This window comes from Lathamus discolor, chromosome 1, assembly GCF_037157495.1.
Source record: "Lathamus discolor isolate bLatDis1 chromosome 1, bLatDis1.hap1, whole genome shotgun sequence".
NCBI lineage: Eukaryota > Metazoa > Chordata > Aves > Psittaciformes > Psittacidae > Lathamus > Lathamus discolor.
In genome coordinates, this window is record NC_088884.1 from 8650085 (window position 1) to 8676393 (window position 26309).

At 39.8% G+C, this 26309-nt stretch overlaps 1 protein-coding gene across 3 annotated transcripts in view; it reads right to left on the minus strand.

The window, feature by feature from the left end:
* The window catches only part of MON2 (MON2 homolog, regulator of endosome-to-Golgi trafficking), a 75780-nt gene extending 51019 nt beyond the window's left edge, over positions 1-24761 (minus strand). For all 3 annotated transcript variants that reach the window (XM_065684783.1, XM_065684722.1, XM_065684641.1), the window contains exons 1-8: positions 24525-24761; positions 9702-9765; positions 5517-5644; positions 4552-4683; positions 3370-3499; positions 1859-1956; positions 1068-1193; positions 128-322 (exon numbers count right to left, since the gene is read on the minus strand). In XM_065684783.1, the coding sequence (XP_065540855.1) occupies positions 128-322; positions 1068-1193; positions 1859-1956; positions 3370-3499; positions 4552-4683; positions 5517-5644; positions 9702-9765; positions 24525-24635 (984 nt within the window). In that variant the 5' untranslated portion in view covers positions 24636-24761. The remainder of the gene's footprint in view (positions 1-127; positions 323-1067; positions 1194-1858; positions 1957-3369; positions 3500-4551; positions 4684-5516; positions 5645-9701; positions 9766-24524) is intronic.
* Between the last annotated feature and the right edge of the window lie 1548 nt (positions 24762-26309).

The window sequence follows — 26309 nt, forward strand, 5'->3', positions numbered from 1 at the left end:
TTTAGACTTCACTTCCTTCAGTATATATGAACAGCTCCCAAGAACTAATTAATACTATTAGTGACCACAGTACTGGCATATACACAGAAAATGGAATTGTATAAAGAAAAATTGAACATACTCTTACCAGCAAACTGTAAAACTGCTTAATCAAAACAGAAACTACTCTCAGCAAACGCATACAGATGGGGAAGTATGGTTTTTCTACTGGTGCTGGGGAAGAGGACGTGCTGGAACCTTGCCTGAATTTGATATTTGGGGAAAAGAGCTTTATAACAAGAGGACATACTCTTTCTTTAAGAAGAAAACTGAATTCCTGATGCTGAAAAAGAAAACAGAACAAATTTTAAGCAGATAATCCTTACTACCAGTAGCTCTGATTATGCACCTTATTTACATTTGCTGCTATGATCAAGCACCCTGAGTTATGTAAATCTTGGTATAAATTACACACTCAGGAAATTAAAAGGAAGAACGGCATACACCATTGTAAAGCTACCAAAAAGCATGATGAAATGGTATGGTCAGGTTCATACCCTGCATCCCTCTTCTTGTACTTTGTAAACTGAAATATGCTGCTAATACATCATTCATTATATATTTATTTCTTTAATTTAGCTCCTGTCTCCTAAAATGCATGACTGTAGGATCATGGTGCATTTATATGTAGCAGATCTACACAGTTCCTAGTCATGATTCTTGCTATTTGGCAAGTGGAGCAAGGTTAATATTTATGTAAAAAACAATGCCATAACTAAGTAACAGAGCTGTCATAAATCATGCAAGATCAGAAAATGCATCTTTGGAGGAGATTAAAATGGCAAAACAAATAGCGAAACGGAGCAAAACATGCTCAACAAAATGCAGAAACACAAATCAAGTGTATGGGAATAGAAAAAAAGTGGACAAAGCACAGAGTATTTCTCTGTCGTAAAACCCCAACATGTAAAAGCTACAAGTCCTCCTGAAAAGTAGTACTCATGGTAAATTAAAGAGGAGTTAATGAAGTGTAGATTTGAATACCCATGTGAAAAAGTCTTCCTATCTTCCCTCCAAGAACTACTTACTTGTAAAAACACTTGTGGAAAGTCATTAAGGACTGACTCAAGAAGTTCAAGGCCAAATGTCCGGGTCATTTCTGTCATACCCACGAGCCAGTAGGGAGCATCAGCATTAACTAATTGACAAAGATCCTTAAAAAGAAATACAATAACATTTACATTCTCTGCACAGTCCTACACTGCCGTAAGTTTACTGAGTCTACAACAAAATCTACACTCTCTCCCTCTTTTGTTATGAGAGGGATAGTCCAATTTCAACGTAACTTTTCCCCAAATAATTTTTACTTAAATTATTAAGCAAAAACTTTAAAAAAGAAATTTTAAACTTTGCTGGTATGCTTCTAGCAACTGTGTTCATTCCTGCCCTCAAAACTATCTCAAGACCAGTAAATTTGCTAAGTCAAGAAGATTTTAACTGGCATGTTGAACACAACTGCTACTATTCATCATATACAGAACTTCAACGTACAATACCAAGCACAAAAATCAAGACTGACTTACAATAGCAGTATTCGGCTCACGATAAAAAGAATCTTCGATTTAACACAGACATGCATGTTTAGCTGATATTTAAGATGTACAGTAAAACATATTCCTAGGCTGCCAGTTCTTTACTTTCCAGTCACCTCCCTGTGATACGCATATCACTGCCAATTACAATAAATGCACGTAAGAAAGCCTGAGGCTCTGGTTAAAGACCTTGTCAACATGCCAATGGCAAATTTTGAAATTTGTTACAGAGATGTAGAAACACCCAATCATAACTGCAAACGTATAAGCACATGCTCCCCAACTACCTGAAAAAGCATATATGCATCCTTAGCACATGGCTTCAGTGTACTGACAGATCTTCTGTTACTATTTCCTTGAACTGCAACTGGCTGGTCAATAGTATCTGCGTGAAAACAAACCCCAGTTTTGTTAACAAAGGAACTGTTGAAAATCAAGTACAAAATAAGTGTTCTTACAAAAAGATTCTAGGAGAATGGCCAGGTAATTCTACTGCAAGTTTTCATGTCTACTGAGATAAACATCAGATTGAATAGCAACGATCAGAGAATCATAGAATAGTTAGGGTTGGGAAGGACCTCAAGATCATCCAGTTCCAAGCCCCCTGCCATGGGCAGGGACACCTCACACTAAATCATCCCACCCAAGGCTTCATCCAACCTGGCCTTGAACACCCCCTTAGGGATGGAGCACTCACAACCTCCCTGGGCAACCCATTCCAGTGCCTCACCACCCTAACAGGAAAGAATTTCCTCCTTATATCCAATCTAAACTTCCCCTGTTTAAGTTTTAACCCGTTACCACTTGTCCTGTCACTACAATCCCTGATGAAGAGTCCCTCCCCAGCATCCCTATAGGCCTCCTTCAGGTACTGGAAGGCTGCTATGAGGTCTCCACGCAGCCTTCTCTTCTCCAGGCTGAACAGCCCCAACTTTCTCAGCCTGTCTTCATACGGGAGGTGCTCCAGTCCCCTGATCATCCTCGTGGCCCTCCTCTGGACTTGTTCCAGCAGTTCCGTGTCCTTTTTATGTTGAGGACACCAGAACTGCACACAATGCTCCAGGTGAGGTCTCACAAGAGCAGAGTAGAGGGGCAGGATCACCTCCTTCGACCTGCTGGTCACGCTCCTTTTGATGCAGCCCAGGATACATTCAGCTTTCTGGGCTGCGAGCGCACACCGAAGCCAGCTCATGTTCATTTTCTCATCGACCAGCACCCCTAAGTCCTTCTCTGCAGGGCCGCTCTGAATCTCTTCTTTGCCCAATCTGTAGCCGTGCCTGGGATTGCTCCGACCCAGGTGTAGGACCTTGCACTTGTCATGGTTGAACTTCGTAAGGTTGGCATCAGCCCACCTCACAAGCGTGTCAAGGTCCCTCTGGATGGCATCCCTTCCCTCCATCATATCAACCGGACCACACAGCTTGGTGTCATTGGCAAACTTGCTGAGGGCACAGCACTTCTTTCCAAGAAATGCTCTCTTCGAAACTACTAATGTGTATCTCACACTCTGTAATCTAAATTACCTTCACCATAAATAACATGTTCACCTCAAATTCCTTCACAATACTAATGTGAAGACCAGTTCTCACAGCTCGAAAAATATCTAAGTTTCATACACTGATGTACTAACTTGGACTGACATAATGGCTAAGGGTTACATCTTGTTTGAATACAAGTAAATTTATAAAAGACAGTAAAGTTTAATGACTGTGATTTCTTTATCATGTTTATAAATATTTTACTACTTCTTTAATTAAAAAAGATAAACACAAGCAAGCAGAGTAAGACGTATGCCCACCTTTGTATCGTTCATCTTCAGCAACCACCCTCTCAAATACAACAGTAACTACCTGCCTCACTGTAGCTGCCGCAGTGTTATTTGTGATATTATCTTTTGTGAAGTGCAATCGAAAACAAAGCACAATTGCCTGAAAGGGAGAGAAAAAAAATAAAAAAAGATCACCTTACAACAATATATTTTCATCTTTTAGCTAAGAGTCAAGACAGCTGATTGAGGAATACTTTCCATTAGTTTGTCAAAAGGTTGCCTGAAAAAAAATTGGTTTAATCATTTTAAATTTGAAGAACCAGAGTAAGTTTCATTATCCCGGCCAAATACTCCTTACTAATCCTTCACAAAGATAATCTAGAACTGGTATTAACTGAAGATATTACAAAGTGCTAATAAAACTACAATTACCATACAGAAACACACAGTACTCAGCCACATAAAACAAGGTGTATGAACATTAATGTCAAAAGGACATTTGGATTATAAGGTTAATCACAGAAAGGTCAGTCAACTTCAAAGGTAAAATGCCATTCCTCACCTACATTAAAATCACAATACTTTCACAACCATGTTGCCTCAACTGCTATTATTCCTCTCTAAAGTGCATACTTTCAATGTGTCATTGTGCTGGCAGTGACCTGAATATTGTTTTCCACTGGATTTTGTATTACCTCTAATGCATAGTTTAATACTTACTTATTCTATAATGAATTTTGAAAATTAACATCTGTATGTATAGTGAACCTGTATTTCTTGCTCTTTTGTTCTTAATCCATGCTCTTGTACTTGCATGAACCTCAACCACAATTGGCCATAGCGCTACATGCTCTAAGCCATACAAGATGCAGAATTTTCTTTTGCCGCTTATTCATGTAAATGACTTGTGGGCTCTGCTCAGATGGTATCCCTGTGTTAGGCTGAAATTTTACAACACAACCTTACATCTCTGGACATAAAGAAAGAAAAGTATTATTATGGAGGAATTAAAAAACAAATTGAAAATTAAGCTAGAAGAAATCCCGTTTTCAGAGTATAGATATAAACCAACAGGGACACAACAGAATTAAGAAAGCCCCTCCTTTCCCATTATTTACAAATGCTTCATATGTAAAATTTATCTCCGTTTTTCCTCTTGGACACTGCATGTACTATACTGTATGCACTGGGTTGTCACTAACAAATTCTTACCTTGGACAGTGCTTCATCATGCACAACTGTATTGGTTGTTAAAAGTACAAGAACTGTCTGGAGCAATTTAAGTTCTTCAAGGCTATTTTCCATCAGTTGCCAAAGCATATTAATAATGTTTCCTGCTGCAGCCTACAATGAAATAATTTTTTGCCAGCAATTAAGATGCTTACATACTGGTATATCATGTGTACACATATAAGGACAGCACTGTCATAAATGCATTTCATAACGGTACCTGCCTGTTTGTTTATACCATGGGACCACACTGAGAACACAAAGCCAATTTCATTGTCACAGGCTTCCCAAGGTATTTTTAAGAACTGACAGCAGATACCTCTTAGTGTGTTTTTCAAATTAAAATGCGTACTTTATTTTCTACTTGAAAACACGAAAGAAGCAGTACAAAGACTTTTTACTCTCAAAAGCCATTCATATTGAAGAAAAAACAGTGTAATTTTACATTATGCAACCACAGTATTATTTTCACCAGCTTCTTAACACACTATATATGCAGTAGCATAACACGTCATGACATTGCCAGTTGCAGGAAATGTGCATCCATTTAATCTTACTTTTAAAATTAAAATGTAAAAAACACATAATACATAATGTTATCAAACAGAGTGAATTTTGTGAATACAACTTGCAGAATTATATTTATCAAGGACATGTTCTGTTCCTGCAGTGTAACAATGCAAACTAAATGAACTGGTCTGAATTTTCATTAATTTCCTTCTAGAGGTCACTAACATTTTATCACCTCTTTTTTAATTTTCCTTTTTTTTTTTTTTTTAATGGTCAAAAATGTTTTCTTTTAGCTTTCAATGTTTTAAAAACAGATACAAGTGAAATATTTTGCAGACTACACTCAATATAAACAGCCTCCTAAAAAAAGGATTCACCTTCATTTTGAGTATTCTCACACTGGAATATTTATGTATTTATATAAAGGCTGATCTTACCTCTGAAACAACTTCATGGGACATGAGCCTCTGTATGGCTGCTAGACACAGCTGAGTGATCTTTGGTTCCTTTGTTCCACAACCCATTAGAAAAGGCTGAACTACCTCTGAGCTGTTCTCTTTTAATGCTTTCAAAGAGAGATACAGAAGCAGTCAATGTTCAATACTTTGAAAAATACAATGCAAAATTTGTTAATCATACCTGTTAACCAAAAGCAATTTCCAACCTTGGAAATTTGGGGTTTACTCTTGCAGACTGTCACTGAGCTGCCACCTCTTACTTCCACAATTACCCTTAATCCCAAGCACCTTCTCCCTTACACACTCAATAACTTCCTCCTTCCAAATCCAGAACACCCACTTTGGTTATTAAGAAGACTTAAGGTTCTGTTCATCACAGAACTTTTTTCTGGCCTTGCAGTGGTGACAGGCCTCAGGCTGGTAGCTGCCTTCTGCTCTGCTCCAGGGCAGCACCAAATTCAAAGGCAACAGTGTAGCACAGAGAGACACTTTAAGGCAAGGGCACAAAGGGGAACAGCAAAATGCCACCCACAAAACAGGAGGAGAAAGAGACTGGATCATTTGTATCCTGGGTATGTACACCTGGCTGTGAATTTTTCAACCAGTGTTTTAGTGAGAAAGCACAGCTTCTTAAAATGAAGCTTTGTCAGGAGAAAACACAAGTCAGTAAGTTTCATGAACTACCTTTTTATTTTTTTTTCCTTTTTTTTTTTTTTTATTTTTAAGGAGGAAAATCCTTGCCAATGAATACAACATTCCACACTGTTATTTAAAAAAGTTTTTCCCCATAAAAGTAATTCTGGAAATCTGAGATAAAGTTCATAAAATTTAAAAATAGGAAAGTGTTTCTGAAAGATGACAGGAGAGCGTGAATCTGACTAATGAGTGCTTTTCTGTTTGCAGGCGTGGTTGTTGATTCACGCAGACTTTTAAGATTTTAGCTGCTCATCACCATGTCAGATAATAAAAACTCCCTCAGTCTGAAGTTCAGCGTGTCCTTAATCTGAATGTCATAAACTGCGTTTTAGTCTATGGGTAATGAGAAACATGTTCATGAAAAAGTTTCACACATGTTTAGAGCACAGATCTCACCACAAACAAACAAAACCCACATTCTTACATAAAAATGTAAACAGGATCTATTTTATTTTTTCTGTTGAGCAATCTGAAGTGAAACATCAAGGTAAAAGCTACAGAAATACATTCTAGTGATATTTTTCAACTTAAGCACTAACTAACACGACCAACAAGTTTCTGTGAAAAGAACAGGCTAGCATAAATTACAGATGCCAACTATCTCTAAGGTAATACCTCTTACAGGGTGGTATCAACATATATATATATATATATATATATATATAGTCAGTTTCAGCTGCCTCTTTAGAGCCAGTATTGGCTCTACACCTGACAGAGGCTGACTTGCACCAAACGCCTAATCAAAACCAACTAAAATGTCAGCATCAATGTGAATGAATACACAGGTTCACTGCCTGTTTAACAACCTGCTTCAATTTCAAGATTTATTATTTCAATTTTCAAATTAAAAACAAAACATTGGCTACTTCATCAAAACCAGAAGTTTTTTCCCAATTAAGACATGTAATTTAGACATCTAATTGTCAGCATCTACGTGTGAGCTAAATGTCTAAGCTGCCTGTGTAGTTGAACATCTACAACACCTTGCCAAGACAGCTCACTCTAACATGGGCACAAATCTTCTAAGAATGGCAAAAATGGATTAAGAGTTAATAAGACAAAGAAAAATTTAAACCTTTTACAGTATTTTTCTTATAATCTATTAAAAACAATCTCCCAACAAGATCTATACAAAGATTTTTACTCCATGAAGCTTAAAAATTAATGTTTTGCAGACCTGGTTTGTTACTGATCATTACACTAGCTTAAGTCTTAAATACACAGAAGTCTTCTTATATCCAGGTCTGCTTCTATTTTGTTACCAAAATTATGTAAATAAGTACTGGAAAATAAATCTTTCATAATGAATCACATTAAAAAAAAAGTTTGGGATGTAAAATTTACTCCTTCATTCCATCAGCAAGATAATAATTCTGATTAACTACTATTCTGAGTAAAAGAACTTCTAGAACAGAAGTATAAATTGCATATCTCAGAGCCACATGGAAATAATTTCTCACATTTACCCCCAATGATACAAAGCACAGGCTGACTTCTCCTTTGAAAACACTCAAATCCTCATAAATAAATTATAAAGCATGTACAGACTGCTAAGAATGAAGACTTTGAGGCTGCTCAGCTTAACCTTTCCAAGAGAAAGACGTTAGATCAATGACCTTAGAGTTCTGCCAAGTTAAGCAGATCTCACCAGACACAATAAAGATTTTTAAGATTTTAGTGAGGACTTTAAGATTGCATCTATGTCTCTAAAATTATAATCACCCACAGTGTAATGCTTCAAGAAAGCATCAGGTCAACTTATTCAAACCAACTTGATATAGTTGTGTTCATCTATTTTAGTGAAACGGCAGTTTATATCAAAGTACAAAGAAAAATATCCTGATCAAAATACTTGCTGGATTATTAGAATGTCTAGTAGATAGTCTTAAATCATCTAGCAGTCAAAAATTATCTACTCCACTGGATTTCACAATTATAGTAGTCTTTTGAGGCTTTATTACTACTAAAGTATACACACTATTTTCCTCAAAAAAAAAAAAAGCCACTACAGATAGGAGGCAAAAGAGATCTTGACACTAACATATCTACAAGATTAGGTTACAACTGATACCTCAAAAAAATACAAGGGTCCATAAAGAATTAGGGCTGTTTAATGGATTTATGTTTAAACTATGGAATGTTAGGATACTATGCAGGCAAAGTATATGTTCCCCTCTGTTCCACAGTTTCTCACTGGAAAAAACATTATTATCCTATTGGCAAAGACTAACTAATCAAAATAACTTTCAGGATGTGCAGGTTTTCCAAATCTCGTAACAAAAAAACCTGCAGGTTTTTTGCTGAATGAAATAAATATGAACTACATTCTAGTTGAGAACTTCCAAAGGAAAAGCGCTTACAAAATCTGACCAACTAACAGAAAGCATTCCCTCAAAAAGACAACAGCAACGACCGCCTATCCATGCCCAGAATCAACGATCCTTCACATCTCTTCACTTTGAAATGAAGATTGAAAATTAAATAATCTTGCAGGATTACAAACCAGCTTCCCAAAATATAAAGCTCTTCACACAGTAATATGCCAAAGAACGTTGACAGCTTCACAAATGGCTAACTAGAGATTTCTCTTGTTCATTTGTGTATTTTGATATAGCTGACATTACCTGGCATAGTTTTCCCACTTATGTCAGCATTCATGACAGCAGTAAAAACAAAGAAAATAAACAAATAAAAAAGAGGCATTAAAATGAAATATTGAGGGTTGGGACTGCTACTTCAAATAATTCTAGCAAGTGCCTCCTTACCAGTATCTGATTTAAGCACCTTAAAAGAAGAAACAGTTTTACATCTATTTCATTTGGACCTTTCAGTAGACACTCAAGTACTAATACAGGACATTCAAATCTGGCCAAAGGCTTTACCACCAATTGGCAAGAAGCCATCAATTTACAAGCTATTTAATAAAGCTGCAGAAAGTCAGAGACACTTTTAAGCACTTACAAAACTGCAACTCACAAGATATCTCCTGTCCCTCAAGACAGTGGTACACCTTAAATTGAATGACCCTGTCCCAGATCAAGATGGATTTTTGCCTGCCAGGTACAAGTGTCCAAAGGCTAGACACTCATAATAAACACACAGAGGAGGCTCATACCCAGAACTCCACACAGATCACTCAACAGCAGCTGTGGTGAACACAGACAGTGAATAAAACATTGAGAATTTGGAGCATTTCATGATATTTTTCTAAGTGGATGATTTGCTCTGTATAGCCACAACTCAAAATGGAGATCTTCCTCAGCATCAGTCCAGCACTAACATAAAATAGAAGTAGTATTAAAAAGTTCTCATGGTACTGAATTTTTCGCTAGGTGCCCAGAAGTAAAGCATCATTGATACAGCCATACAAAAAGACATAAAGAATTTGTACATGTAAGCAAAGCATCTTTTTAACATTTTGATCTATAACCCAACTTTATTTTTCCCATTGCATTTGCAAATAATTACCTGTCAAAATATCACTGTTACGTGCAGCTATTGTTTTCACTTTGATTATTCCTGACTCAGCAGCCTGGAAGAGAAGACAAAGTTTAGATGCTATTTCATACACCAATATCTGAAAAGAAATAAAAACACCAAAGAAAAACAAAACTTATGGTCTCAGAGGAAAAATGTTTGTGTTTTAGGTAAGCAGAGCTAATGCAGAAATGAAATCTTTGTAGCTTCTGGAATTCCACAGGAAAGGGTATATCCTGTGGTTCAGATTTTTTAGAAATCATGATTTTCATTGTAATACCTTCCAGTTCCATGAATACAAAGAAAAAACACTAGTTAACCAAAACCCTGTTACCCAGCCTCTGTCCAGTTTCAAACTGTGAAACTATTACCATGATGCATAATCTGTCACATTCACCAGGTTGGAATGCTGAAGAAACTTGAGAACATCAGTAATTATATCAATGTTTAATACTTAACACCTAACCAATGAAATCCAGTTAATAAATTGGATGTGGTACACACTTGACTATTATCACTGTTCTTCCAGTTGGGTAGCAGTGTTTTCCATTTGAAAGCTAACACTTTCACTGACTATGAGTATCAAAACCCATTTTCCCATGGATTCTGTCTCCCAAATGCCATATACAAACTTTCCCAAGGCAGTACCATGAAGAAGCCTTCAAAACAATTCTCCCCATTCTTCCCAACACACCGTATAATCCACACCAACAGATCTTCCCCTTTCCCCCTACATATGACCTTGCAGACCAACAGCATCCTCCTCTCCCTCATGCACACCTTCAGTGGGACCCAGGGCTGCAGACAGGCAGGTTAAGGCATGTATGTGCCCAGCCTGGCTGGGAGACAACCAGGGGCTGAGTCTCCCATCAAGGAGATCACATACCGCTGTGAGGGAACAGCAATTCTTTGGTTGTCCACAAATGCTTTCCAGCATAAATCACTGCAGTCATGCTCTCTAATGGAATCAAGCCAAACTGAAAATGTAACATTGAGGCTTTGCATTTCACAGTTATGATTTCTGACAAGTTTTGTGTGCAGAACACAAAAATAAGCTGCAAATGGCACCTTGCCATTTTTTAATTCCATTAATACACTAAAAACCTCTGGAAACAATTAAAGAAATCATGTTCAATACATTGTGAACCAAAATAAATACACCGTGTTTTCCCAACATAAGGTCAAAAATTCCTGGAAAATACTATTCTACCAAATTTGAAAGTACCCCTTTTATTTTAGCTTTGTATTTCTGCATACTTCCCACACTAAACATTTCCATTTTTCCTCTGATGCTACTATGAAAAGAAGTGTGCCCTCACTACGTAAAACAGATCAGAGCAGCAGACAAACTGTGCCAGCAGAAATATGGAAGTGACAGCACATTAAGTTCTACCAAGTAGTAATACTCCCTCTCCACCAAAACACTACTCCAGCAAGATTTCCCAGAAAGTCAGGTTAAGATGACTACATAAATTCATAACCAAATATCTTAATTGTAAGTTTATACATATATTTATCAAAATAATATTAGAAACGTAGAATTTTCAACTTTTAATTATTTTCCAAAACACAGAAGCTGCCTTAAGATAATTTAACAGATTTGTGAAATTCTGCAGAATTAAGCTTTGCTGAACATAGTGTTTCTACTTTAAAAATATAGACAGAATAATACCCACAGTGTTTGAAATAACAAACAACATGCTCAATAAGCACAAACTGACATGCAAATATATCTTTCACATAACTAAAACGAGGCATGCCAAATGCAGTTCTCATTTATTTTAACTACATTAAGTGTTGAAGTGTCCTAAATTTTCAGTTAATCCCCATTCTTCAGTTACAAACTGTCAGCTAATTAGAGGGTGTCTTGTCACAACAAATTGTTCCTAATTAATTAATTAATAGGATTAATAGAATTAATAGGAAGGATTTGCCACAGTACAACTTCAATTATCTTCAAACTAAACCTCATCACATCTACTGGCAATCGATTTCTCTCTTTCCAGGAGTGACAAACTCACTTCAAATCAAAGAAATATTCAGCCTCCCCACATGTGTGACATTTGCAAACACTGCACTCTATACCAGGAAGAAAGAACAAAGTATTTCCAATGTAGTGTCTCCCAGTCAGTTGTTTCCATGCTAGCTTTATATAAAATAGCATATATTGTTTAAAAACTAAGGTAGAACAAAACAACAGCTATTAGACTTCTTACTACCGCTTTGAATGTAACAGGGTTTCTCCACAAGGCACTGGAAGTTCTGTGGTTACCTGCATTACGCTACGGTTTCTGTTTAGAATCCCAGTTCAAAAATGTTCACAGTTAAAAACTAATAATACTGTATACACACTAAAAAAGAAAAAATACACAAACTAGAAAACAACCTTCCACTATATATGTAAAAATACCACATATTAACATTTAACAGAAGATTACCTCACTTGATCACAAATAACCAACAGAAATAAATGAGTATGAACAGTTATCTGGCTACTCTGCACACATCAATATAAAAGTGTATTTGGATTGCATCAACTTAACTTGGCAAGATGTTAGTAGACTTTAAGTTTACAAATTTATACCAATTACTATAGCACTCTCTAGGTCATTGCCCCATTAGAAAAGGATCTTATAAACACACTTATCAAGGAGATGCCCATCATCATACTGTTTTTATGAATACAAATACGATAACTTACTTTCACACAAATAAAATGCATTATGTTTTTAAAGCAGTTACCACATTAAAAATTAACATAACCAATTTCCCTTAGCACCCCAGTAAATAGTAGTCTAATGAGCAAGTCAGTATCTCTTTAATTTTAAAAAGAAGCAAGTACATGCAATTCCTCTAACATAACAAAGCGCAAGCATACCCAGTCAGTTACATTTCCTATTCTGTTACTTTAATAACTGTGAAATGACTGAAATAAAATGTCTCAAACATACGCTTGCCATTGAGTTTTGCTTCAGGTTTCTGCTGACGCAACTATAGCAGCCAGTTTGGGGAGGGGAAACATTAATGAAGAGCAAAAACTGACTCTTGATGATATTCAAGGCAATCTCTTCCAGTATTTTGATTTGATTTTAATCAAACAATCAATAGTCTCACAGCAACATTCAACAGGACCCTCCAGGCTCAAGAACTTGTCCCATCATCTTTCTAATTCCTTGGAACTTACAAAGTATATGCTGATTACGTGGAAATCACCCTTCACAGAAACCAAAGTAAAACAAATGGAGAATTTCTGTACAAAAAACCTCAAGACACACGTAGTGCAGGGTGAAGCAGACTGAAAAGAAGGTGGTGCATAATATCTACCTCCTGGCCTCAAAGTTTCTTCCTCAAAGTATAGTCTGACAACAATATTCACAGCTCTCAGAGATCCTCACCCTAAAGCTACCTTATAGACAGGCTCCCTGCATGAGAGCCCAGGATGTGGAAATTCATAGAGACTTTTAAACCCAGCTTTAAGAGTCTGCCAGGTCCAAAACTCCCTCCTCCTCACAGATTTCTCAGTCTTCAGTTCAAACAGGGAAGAACTTCAATCTTCTTGGCATTACAAGTGCTGTACACACCTTTCAATTTTTCTGAAATCTTAATCCTTGTGTAGGGCCAAAACCACCAATCAAGTAACAGAAACAGGCAATTTCTACTCACGCGCTCAGCAAGCAAAGATTTAACCAATCCTCAAACAGAATGAACACTTTCCAACATCCAGGTAACATTCAAGAACTAAGTTTTTCCACAATATAGTCTGTGCGCACATATTTAAAGATCTAGAACTCATAAGTATCATATGGAGGTATTAGGATAAATGGGGTATGCAATTCTGCTAGCTGCTGTTCAGGATGACGTAGATGCAAACCACCCATAGCAGCAGCAGAGTAGTAAGTGCATCTGAAAGGCATCAGTTCCTCAAATCTGTCTTCCAGGGACACTGTGGAAGCTCGTAAATCCACCAAAAGATACCACTATAGCTAATTCCATGAGCATAATGACATTACCTGGCAGGCCAAGAACGTCCACAAGGAATAATGGCATGGCATATGCTGGAACACATAAACCAGTGGTTTACTTCTCACAGGTGAAGACATTGCAGACCTCTACTGCAATGCATATGGATGAGCAAGCAAGGTACCACAAGGGTCAGGTGGGATGTAATCCAACAGCACATCAGTTGCTCCACAGTAATCCCTATGGATTTGCCCTTACTGTTGGGTAAACGTGAAAAAGTTACCCTTCTTTCACTGAAAAATAACACCACAGTTAACAACTTTTCATGAGGGAACGATGACACAATTTCTAATATCAAATCTCTCTTAACAGTGACCCTTTTCAGCAAGTGAGAAAACACAACCCTCTGTCTCTGCCATATGAGTGATTTTTCAGAAGTTTCCAAAAAGGGGATTCTTAAAGGTTTTAAAAAGGGTCAACTTGCTGATCCTCAAAGAAGCTGGTATCTCACAATCAGGACCAGATGTAGCACCTCTTCTTTTTTTAACCAAAAATTATATACACACATAAAGGTATTTAATGGAGCAACCAGCCATGTGTTAGTTTCTACTAAGGCCTGCCCTAGTGTTAAACATGTTTTCATATGAGCTTGTAAATGTGACAATATTGTTACCAGAAGTTAATAAAAAAATAAGTATTTCCATTGCTAGTGCTTTGAATGACCATTTGTGTTTTGATTGTATGTTCAGAACAAATTGCTCTCTCCAGAAATACCAAAACCGTTGTATGATTTGAAGCTTATACTATATGACCTTTTGACTTCTCCCTTATAAAAAGAAAAGCATTCAGGAATGCTTTCAAGAATGATGGCCTGTGCTGGTATTTACAGTACACTGTTTGCCAACCTCTTACTAAGACTGAATGCAAGTATGTCATCTATGGTCACTTCCACATCTATTACTTACAATAAAAAGAGCGTTTTTTTTCTATTAATTGTTATCTGCCTATCTAGGGTCTTTAGATAAGAGAGCCTCCTGTCTACAGTACAGTTTCACTTCACTGTTATTCTGGCTTGCTTTGCAAAAGCACGTTCTAGACCACTACTGTAGTACTGAACTATTATTTGGTAAAAACAAACTCACAAAATGCTCCACACTAAATCAACCTCATGAAAGCATTTGATCACAGCACACTTGTGTTAAAAAGCACCATATTTGCCTTCTGTATTTTTGTCTTCCTCTCCAGGAGTACAATCCCATCTCAGACCCTTCTCTTTTATATATGCTCATTCTACCTGTAATTTAAACTGGTGAAATGCCTGCTCTGATCTGACAGCACTGTGCACTCACAGGGATTTATTATATTGGATGATTTAATGTATTCAGATTAGAGCTTGCTCACATTCTACTGGCTTGGAGCAAAGCCTACCAGCAGAGTCGCTGGGAGTAAAGCATGATCATAGTAAAGGCAGATACAGGCAGGAAGTACACGAACCAAGTACTTAAGTCAACTGGACACATACAAGCTCATGCACCCAAGGGCCAACATCACTGAAAGGACACGCTCTGTAAGGGTCACAGTAACTTGGGAAGGTTATTGATGGGTTACTGGGGAGAGGTAAAAGCCACCCATACCGCAAGGGAGGGCAGGGAACAGCTTTCAGGTCACTGTAGGCCAGTCAGCTTCATGTCATTCACTGGGAAGACTATGGAACAAATCCTCCTGGAAGACATTTCTAGGCACATGCAGGACAAGAACATGACTAGGAACAGCCAATATGATTTAGCATGAGTTTCAAAGACCCAACTGCCCTCACCAATAGGAGGATGGGCTGTGTGGGTAAGGAGAAGCACGCTACATACTTTATACCTTTACTACAGCAAACTTTGACACCATTTCCAGTTGTATCCTTATAACCTAATCGATGAGATACAGACAAGTGGACAGAAAATTGGCTCAAAGGATCCAGCCAGTAACCAGTTACTAGTAGTGCTCCCTGGGAATGGATCCTGGGGCTAACACCATTTAACATCTTTATTAGCAGTTTGGATAAAGGATTAGAGTCTGCAGACAAATGCAAAATTTGAGGTACTGTTTAACATACATGGGGTAGGCTGTGTATTCACAGGAACCCAGACAGGCTGAGAAACAGCCTGGTATGAATCTCATGAAGTTCAGGCAAAGGCCAATGGAAAGTACAGCCTCATGCACCAGTACACACTGGGAGCTGGTTTTGCAACCAGCAAAGCAGCTTTGCAGAAAACGATCCAGGGTCCTGGTAGACAGGACAAAAGTGGACTGTCTACCAGGTAGACAACAAAGTGGAACTAAGCGCAAGCAGTGAGCCTTTGTAACAAAGGCGGCCAACTGCATGCTGGACTGTATTAGCAAGAACACAGGCAGTGGGTTGCACAAAGGGAGTCCTTCCATCTCTTTGGCTCTTGTGGGACTGCTGCTGGAGTAACATGTTCAGAGTTAGCCTGCCCAGTGCAAGAAAGCCATTGACATGTTGGGGCAAGTCCAGTGGAGGTCCACCAAGACAGCTGTGGGATGGAGTACAATAGATAAGGAGATGCTGTAAGAGCTGCACTTGTTCAGTCAGAAGAAGACAAGATAAAGGGCTTGTTAAAGTCCACAGCTTCCTACAAGGCGGCTATAGTGAACACAAAGTAGTTTACAATGTTCAGGTGTGTGCTCCATCCTGTATGTATGTACAAGTAGAGGAAGATAAGGGTAAAAGGTTAAAACTTAAACAGGGGAAGTTTAGATTAGATATAAGGAAGAAGTTCTTTACTGTGGGGGCGGTGGAATGGGTTGCCCAAGGAAGTTGTGAATGCTTTGTGCCTGGCAGTGTTCAAGGCCTGGTTGGACAGAGCCTTGGGTGACATGGTTTAGTGCAAAGTGTCCCTGTCCATGGCAAGGGGGTTGGAACTTGATGATCTCAAGGTGCTTTCCAACCCTAACTATTCTATGAAAGCAGGGAACACTGAAAGCAATAATGCTCCTTTTAAATCACCTCATGTTCTACAATTCCTGCACAAGCTTCTCACTCTGATTTTTCTTCTACAGAATCTTAGCAATAATGGTAAAATAGTATGAATTTTCCTATAAATTGAAAATCGTATTTTGGTAAACCACTTTATCACAAAACTTTACACAAACCAGCTTGTTTTCCAATTTGCAGAGGAAGAAAAACCAAAAGTGTGATTTATGTGAATTGTCAAACAGCATGATTAACTTTTTTAAAAATTAATATATTGTTTGCATCACATTTGTTTAGCATGTAAAGACAAGAAATGCAAGCAGTCAGTCTCTATTCACATATAAAGTAGTTTTTTCAGCAGTTCACACTTTACCTGAGACAGAAGTAAAATTGCTGGTTTATTCTACATCGTGATGTATTTGTGCTCAATTAAGGAAATAAGAGTACATTTCTGATCCTAACAACGGGCACAACAACTCTTCTTGCTAGACTTGACTCTGCTCCAGCATGGTGACATTCTCAATTACCAGAGCTCCAAAGCTTTGAGAAAAAATAAAAGCATTAACTGACTATTACACATTTACTCCACCAATTCAAGATTTATGATATTGCAGGTTTTGCTTGCTGTTTTTTTAAAAATATATAACCTTGTTCATTTCCAGCTTTAGTGTATATAATATAGTTACCCTCATATTAAAAACACTTTCACTTGACAGGAGTGACTATTCCTCTGGTCCATTAATCTTCTGAAATTGTCAGTTTGCAATATCAGCAGCCAATTCAGAATCCTGAAGGTTAATCGTCAGTAATGCCAGAAGTGGCAGTGGTGTATAAACTGCTTCAAGAGCTGCTGCCTCTGGAGGTACCTCACTTGACATGAACGTGGAGATACAGATAATGAAAAACCAATATTTAATAACAGGAGTTTTCATTTGACAATCAAAATATTACATCTCAGCTGGAAAAACCATTGCATATAATCAAGAGAACAAATCAGAATGAATAAAACAACTCATTACTGAACAGCCCTGATGCAGACAGAAAGAAAAGCTAACCAAGACTTGATAGAGAAGAAACACAGTCGATTAGAAACAAACTTACATTATATTTCTCTCTTCCAGTCAGACAGAACCAGGGTGTACCCTGTAGTTTGTACTGTATTACATATAATGCATTTGCATTTATATAGTTTGCCAGCCACCTGGTAAAAAGAAATAACAGTCGACACTAGGCACTAGTTCGGAACTGGAGTAATCAAGAATTTCTAACTTCTACTACAAGTTTCCTGTATAATCCTCAGGAAGCTATAAGAGGCAGATGGAGATTAAATCAGAGACTAAGATGCACCAATTTAAATAGTAACACTGCTATTACAACAGCAATTTAGTCTCTTGCTGAATGTTCCTTAATTCTTAAAGCCTTTCCTTAAGCTAATTCAGCTGACCCGCCAGTAGGGGCTCAGTACAGAGATCTAAGCTTAGGCCCCTGTAGCCAAGACAACTACATGCAGACAGCAGAAGACCCATGCTTTTCTGGACCAGCTGCTGGAAGCCAAGGAAGAATTTATCTCAAGTGGCAAGAACACCTAATGTGTAGGTGACAGAGTGAATCAATCCCCTGGCTACAACACCTCTGGAACAGCTATTCGGCTCTACTGACAATATTTCCATAACAAACTGAGCCTGCACGATCAATGAAGGGAGCTTAAAGACACTCTAAGCTGGGCACGTAAATACTGCACTGAAGGCCAACTTGAAAACTTCACAGAGACTGACATACAGAAAATTTTAGTCAATTTTTTTTCATTCATTAAATTGCAAGGTGTTACACAATGGAGAAAATAGTCTGTGTGCACGATGTGAGTAATTTTTGAATACATGGCATTTCTTATCAAAGACTAAAATGATGATATGAAAGCCAGGATTTATAATAAATCTTTGAACACATTTGACTAGGTGAAGGTCCTCATGAAACATAACAGCAGACTTCTCAAAACATAATTCTGAAAAAATACTACTGTACACAGATCAATATAGAATAAAAACCACTGTAAAATTAATGGATTCCAAACATGAAGCTAGCAGACACAGCAACTGGTAAAGATCAGGAAATACAAAAGACACTGTAGGAAATATTAGGGATTGCTTGTTTCAAATACTGGTTCAGCTACAGGCTGGCAACTAAAGAATGCTACAGAATAATCTCCAGTCACATGCACAAAACAGATGCTTGAGTGCAAGCTGCCTAATCATGACAATATATATTTTACAGAGCACAGTTTCTCTATTTCAAAAGACCTTTAAAATATTAGCGAATACCCATTAAAGCAAACAGTAAGCTCTACAGTATTTGCATCCTTCTGAACTAATGCTGTGAACACCTGAAAATTAACCAACCTGAGAAGTTCAGTCGAGGTTAAGTTCCCCATATGCTATAGCATCAGAATTATTTAACACATTTTATTCAAAAATAAAGCAGGATACCCAAAAAACTTGGTTATTCCTAGAGAAAATGGAGTATCTACAAAGGTTTGTTCTTTGCCAGGTCCATTTGGCTCATCTTTTTACCACTAGAGTAGTAGCCTGAATGCATAGCTCTCAGAAACCACTCAGTGTTAGTAACACATCAAGTGACTCAAATGCCAAAATCACAAGGCATTTCAGCATGTTATTTTCGTTCTTAGCCTCATCCAGTTTGTGTATGGCACAACATTCAACAGATTTTCTGAAATATTATTACTGTTACAGAACAAACAGCTAATATTCACACTTTAACTGTTCCTTACAGTTGCATTAGGAATCCTTATGATTGACATTACAAAACAAATTACCTGATATGCACCTGATATGTTATGCAATACATTCTCATATTTAGTTTCATAGAACTACCCAATGACATCAGAGATGTGCCCTAAAAGGACAAGCTTCTAAACCAGTATCTGGCATTAGCCCCAAGATATGTTCAGGATCAGTATATTATTCCAAAATGAGAATGATTTAACTCAGGGCATGAAACTGATGTATGTCACTCAGCGCAGACAGGAGTGAACTCCAAAGGAAGAGATGTATAAAAAAACCCGTGTTCACAGAACACAACAGATAGCCTGTCAGAAAGGGCAAATCCCATCTCTTGGCTCAACTAGTCCATATCAATTCTATTGCAATTAAATAATTTCAAGTTTGCTTTATCCAGAAGTCACTCAAATCTGTATTCTTTTTCTTCTTTTTAATTTTGTACAGCTACTTGCTGCAAGTAAAGTTACTTATAAAAGAAGGAAAATATAATTGCAAGATTGGATTACTTTTCCTAGATACAGCAACTTAATTTAGTTTCAAAAATATGTCTGTATGCTGAAGGCATACACAACTCCATAAACAGTTAAACAAAAGCAATGTGCTGCTGTTTCAAGCAAAGATCTGAAAAAGAAACAGCAGAGAGCCTATCAAAAGCCATCTTCCAAGCATCTGATGAAAGCCCTGACCAAAGTATTCACAGCTAAACTTGTGCTGCTCTTCCAGGTTGAGGGAAATTGAACACTACTCCTTTTCCAGCCCTACTATTCCGAATCACCACAGCAACAACATCCTAAAACACACAGACACCTGCAACCCATTACACAACTGTGAAGCAGAGGGCATGTCCTGTCCTGCAAAGGGTATAAGCCAGGCCAAGATGACCCTGTCATGGAAGGATAAGGTCCTTGCCTGCCTAACCCCGCCTGCCCTCCGACCCTCTCCTATCAGCAGAAGCATGCCTGTTACCTGCGCAGGAAGCTGGGTAACAGTTAATTCTTTTTCATGTGTTTTAGTTGGGTTTTTTCTTTTTTTTTTTTTCTTTTTTTCTTTTTTTTTTTTTAACGCATTTTGGTTTTACTGCTATTTAAAAGTCAAGAAAAATAACCTGAGTCAACACAGAAACTACAAGCCTGAGACTGTTGGATTGGATCTGTGTAAACAAGGAGTTACACACAACTGGAATTCAGGCTGAGAAGAACTTTTGGGACATGGTTACTTTCCCTCTAACTCCATTATTTCTACTAATTATAAATATTTCCTTTCTGTATTTCTAAGCCTTCTTATGCAGTGAAATAATCTAGCCAAATCAGATGCAATTTACAGAACAGTATTTTCAGTCAGTAATAAGAAACAGCAGGTAACCTATTTAGCACAATGAACTGTTTTCAGGTTTGTAGTAAAACAAAGTTCTTACTCCAGTTCACTAAAGAGAGCAGCACCAGCACGCCCAGCATAGAATACTGGAAGTCCAGTCACCAGCCAGTTAAAATAGTTCATAAAGCTCTATGTGAGTGCCATGCAATTCAGTCCAGAGTTAGAAGCACTGCAGTGCTCCCTAGTACAGAGCAAATCTTAAAGCTGATAGCATTAAAAATGAAAAAATAAAGACAATGTAGTATTGTTTACTAGGAGAAATGCCAGACTGCTTAAGATAACATGAGCATGGCTGATGCCTATACCAGACTGCTTCATCCTCTGTAATTTCAGGCTCCAAAAGATACTGTTTAATTTGCACTTGCCCTGAGAGCTTCTATCACATTTGTGGTTGCTGTCTATTTTTCTAACTGGAAAATAGAAATATATTGTGAAAACACATTTTTCAGCATTGTTACTATATATACATCTCCCAACATAAACAGTTTTGGCATATCACAGACTAATCACCCCTTGATCATAACACAGAGCTTTCATGCTCAGAATACTTCTGTATTCGGTGCTGATCTGAGGAAGTATCAGAAAATACACCCAGCAACAGACAGACATGGGTCTTAAGTTTAATGCTAACTGGTATTCCCTACACTGTTAAGAAAAACAAACCTATCATGTTAGTTAATCCCCAAACATTGTCAGCAACACATTTTCAAACCCACAGATCCTTTCTACAGCTCCCATTCTTCATTTATTAAGTGACACCACCTAGGAAAATCCTACTTGGGTATTACTGCCACACAGAGCAAAGACAAGAGTGGACTGCTTTGTACCCAACAATACATTGTTATTTTTTTAGTTAAATGAAGGGGAAGGAAGTTTGCCACATATTTGTGTCATAAGCTTAACACTGGGAGAAACTGAGTAATTTCAGTGTTTCTGAACAGATTATCAAAAAGTCAGCAAAAAACTCAGAATCCACTCTTATAAGTGACATGATTTCCACATAAATGTCGCCTACTAAGAAAGCTCTGCAGACTCAGAAGAAATAGAAAAATATGAGATGAAAGTGCTTAAAACACCAAAGGATTCCAAGTTCCATTTCCAGTAAGAGTTTAAGATCTTACTTCCAGCTTTTAACTGAGGTCCCACAGTCTGCAGGACCCCACAGATGGGGTAAGCTCATTCTGCAAATTTTTAACAGTATTCATGTAAAAATAATTAAAAAACAAAAGACAAATCATTTTAGAAATGGCTGATGATGAATAGCTGTGAGCAAAATTTTATATTACATCAGAAATTTGCAATATTATTAGGAGTAGTTTACCTTCATAGAGTACCCATCAAATCTCACAATTACAATCTAAACCTATGATACAGCTCGTAATTTTGGCCTAGGAGTTTTTAAATACCTCTATCACAGTACAATAAGTTTATTAAGTGACACAGAAGCATACACATCAGCTGCAAAATGACCCTGTAAGTTACAATGCATGTGGTAGTGATGAGGACAGCCTAGTTTTACACTGTAAGTACAACAGCAAGATTGTAAGTACCAGGAATTTGTTTTAAGAAGCCTGTGTTAAGACATGGTTTAAAAAGCTGGTGCTGTTCCAAATCAGTAAGAAGAACACGCCATTCCTTTGATCACTCTAGCCAAACCTAATCATGATCAGATCAAATGCATGCGATTAAAATACCTATTTAGCAATTGAGATCTGACAGAAAAGGGCAGCAGTTTCCTTTGAAACTAGAACAAAAAAAAATGGCTTCCAGAAGTGAGGAAGCAAGATCGTTTCCGCTGGCTGTATCACACATTCTACTGTAGGACTGCTGTCACCTCAGACCTCTCTTACAAAGACCACAACTCACAGCAGCCCACCCAAACTGCAGGCAACTGTGGAAAACTGCGTTAAGCTTTGCGGAAGCAATGCAAATTGCAGTTGAGATGTAAAAGGGGACAACGCAAAAGTTGTACTTACACAAGAATACGACAAACATGCTGAACAAGTATCAAGAACCACACGCAGTAGTTACACTAAGCTTCAGCGTGGCAAACTTAATGAAACATTACTCAAAATACCGGCTTAAAAATTACACTGTCCACCTCCTTTGTAGATAGATATTGGAAGAAAGTAAACATTAACACAGCAGGTAAACTTGGGTTCAGAGACCAAACAACTTACACAGTCTCACTGTAATACACAGGAGAAAGTGGAAGCAGCACCCCCGCCTTCCTCCAAAACACAGACATTTCTGTTCCACTGACCACAACTTTTTCTTATTTACATGTTACTACACTCAATTTCACAGGGCTGATCACAACCTCCTCTTGTTTTTCTGTGACCACACACATTTCTCAAACACCCTGGCATTCCTCTGCACCCTACAACCGTATATACCATGCTCTGCTACACTGTGTCACTTTATGCCTTTCAAAACAAGCACAATCATTAGCTTCAATTAATCTGTTCAAGTGCATACTACTTCACACAACACTGAATATGCTACCATTAGCTGGAACTAAAGTCACATTACATATGCAATTCCTTTCTCCCAAACTGACAAAGTCTTCACCACGTTTTCCAAGGCCCCCTTCTAGTTCTGCAGCAATCTGAGTTGATATATTTGTATTTTCCTTCCACTATTGCATTAAAAACCCCACATTTTTTAAAACGGAAAGTGGCAGACTACTGATAATGAAAGTTAAACTGACCGTGTAAACACGTTAGAGAAACACACCGTTAAAATGGATACTTCCAATTAGAGAGAAAAAATGACTGCCCTCCAATTAAAGTAATCCTGATCATCATGATCACTGAAGTCTCAAGCTGCACACACAGTAAAACTGAGGTTTGAAAAATAAAACATACAATCCTACTGGCATAAGTCTACTAACGGATTCTCTTAAAGGGAGAATAAAGTAACCTAAACTTCTGTGCTTGCCAAGCTTCCTCAGTTGTCACCATACCCCTGGGAAAGCCACATAACCCCAAAGACACGGGGTACGCTCCCGATCGCCTGCGATACACGGAGTTAATCCCAGCAGGCACAGATGTGCAACAGTGAAAAACAGGGTTCGCCGAGTCGGGAGCCACGCTTCACATAGCGTGTGCCTGCCTTACACGGGTCAGAGGCAGGCCTGGCAGCGCCCTGAGAGGCCGGCGGCGTTTACCCCCGGAGGGGCTGCCCCTCCTCGGCCACCGGCAGCCACCACCGCCGCGCTGCCCATCAGGCACCCTCCGGCTGCCGGCCCGCCGGGGCGCCCAGACCTTCGGCACCGAGCCCCGCGTTGGGGAGTTCCGTGAGGCTGTGCCGAGCCAGCTGAGCCAAACTTTGCCTCTTCTCCCGGGAGAGCGCTGAGGGCGAAGCGGGGCTGTTCCCATCTTGCCCCTGTCAACAGATGCTCTGTCCCCCCAGCCCCACTCTGCGGGGTAAACCAGCCCGGCCCGAGGCCCCCGCCTCGGTAACGCATTAGAGTCAACAACCCCCAGACAGACGCGACCGGCGAAACCACGTCTGAGCGCAGACAGCGCTCGGCACCCCGCGGCCATGGAGGACAGACCTCCCCGCGAGCGGCGGAGGGCGCGGGGGCTCGGGCACGCTGACAGCCTCCGCTGCGGCCGGGCTCCGGGGACAGTGAGGAACCTCCAAGCATCGCCGCCGCTCCCCCCGGCCCGGCCCGGCTCCCCGCAGCCCGCCCCTCACCTCCTTGACGGGGGGGAATTTTTTCCGGCACTCCAGACTGAGGCCCCGCAGGTCTCCCTGCATGTTTTCCAGCAGCTTCTTCACGGCTCCGGGGCTGCTGGTCCCGGACATGGCGCCACCGGGCCGGCCCCGGGCCGGGCGCTGTTCCGAGCGGGCAGGGGCAGCGCCTGTCGCTGCACGGCCCCCGCCGACACGTCCGCGCCCGACACCGGAACCCGTCAGCCCGGGCTCCGGCCCCTTCCCCTGCCCCGCGCCGCCGCCCCCCCGCTCCCACAATGCCGCGCGGCGCCAGCCCCGCGCGTCAGGCCCGGGGGCGGGGAGAGCAGGGCCCGCGGCGCGGGGTCCGGCCTGGGCCTGCTCCGCGCTGTGCCCCGGCACCGCCCCGGGCCGGGGGGACGGGGCAGGGAGCGGTGCACGGCCCGGGGCGGAGGGAGCCATCAACGCCGGCGGGGAGGGAAGGGAGGTCAAGGGACGGGACGGGACGGAACGGGCCTCACTGCAGCGGTGGAGAGCGGGGATGAAGGCTCTCGGCCGCGCTGGCGGCCGTGTGCGGCTGGGGGAGGCCGCTCCCACCGAGTGCGGCTCCCGGGGGCGGTCGGTGCTGGGCACGGCAGCCAGCTGGGAATTCCTTGGGAATGGTGGAGTTCTTGCTTTGTGCCTTTCGCAAGCTGTGTCCGTGCGCAGCCGGGTTTGGTTCTCTCCAGGAGAAGCCGGAGTGAACCGTTCTCGGGAAGATAAACACAGGCAGAGGAGCAACAAAAGGACAGTCGGGTCCCGGGTAGCTTGCTTGTCAGCAGCAGCATCCCTCTGGAATCCAGAAGCTTTCCCACCAGCTGGTTATAACCCATTTCAGAAGCGGGCACCCAAACACCGAGCATGAACTCTTTGAGCAGTATCTGTCCCTTGTAGTAATGCTGCGCCCTCTCTAACTTCGGACACAGCAAAACCTGCCTGGGAGTGTCCTTCTGAAGGGTGCCTTTCATCACTGAACAGTTATAGAATCATAGAATAGTTAGGGTTGGAAAGGACCTCAAGATCATCCAGTTCCAACCCCCCTGCCATGGACAGGGACACCTCTCACTAAACCATCCAACACAAGGCTTCAAAGTTAACATTATTTCACACAGGTTTTGGTCTCTGCAATAATTGCTTTTCCATATTCTAGTTGGTGTGAATCCAGTACGGTGGTGGCTGTCTGCCTGTAATGCAGCATAGCTCTGGTGCCCTTCCATAAACCCGTGGAGTTGGAAAACATTCTTGAGTTTTTACAGTCTATAGTTTTTAAACTTGGGAACTTTGGGGTGGAAAAAAAAGTACGGCAAATCAGAATGGAGAATAAATTTTTACTACGTTACTATCTAAAAATGAAATAAATAATGGCATTTCCTCAGACTTTCCTGAAAGTCTGAAGTTTCAGTCAAGAGTATATTAAAAAAAAATGTATTTTGTCATCTAATGAAAAAGGGAAAATAACCTCATAAATCTGAGCATCCCTGCTTCTATGCTTGGGTTCATTTACATTGCAAATCATGCAGTAAACAGGCTCCTGCTGGCAGAGTGTTGCACAAGGTAGGCATACGTCTTTAGGTGTGTGCTCTACAAGGCAGGATTGCTTTCTAAGTAATACCTAACTTAACTATTTTTACATCATTTTCAAATTACTGGCTATTATCTTGATAGAAGTGGATGAATGGATGTGAGTTTTTGAAACTGCGTGTAACACTGGCAGGACTGAATGAGGTGGTCAAACTTTATGCGCCCTCAGACAAGGAATTAAGATTTCAG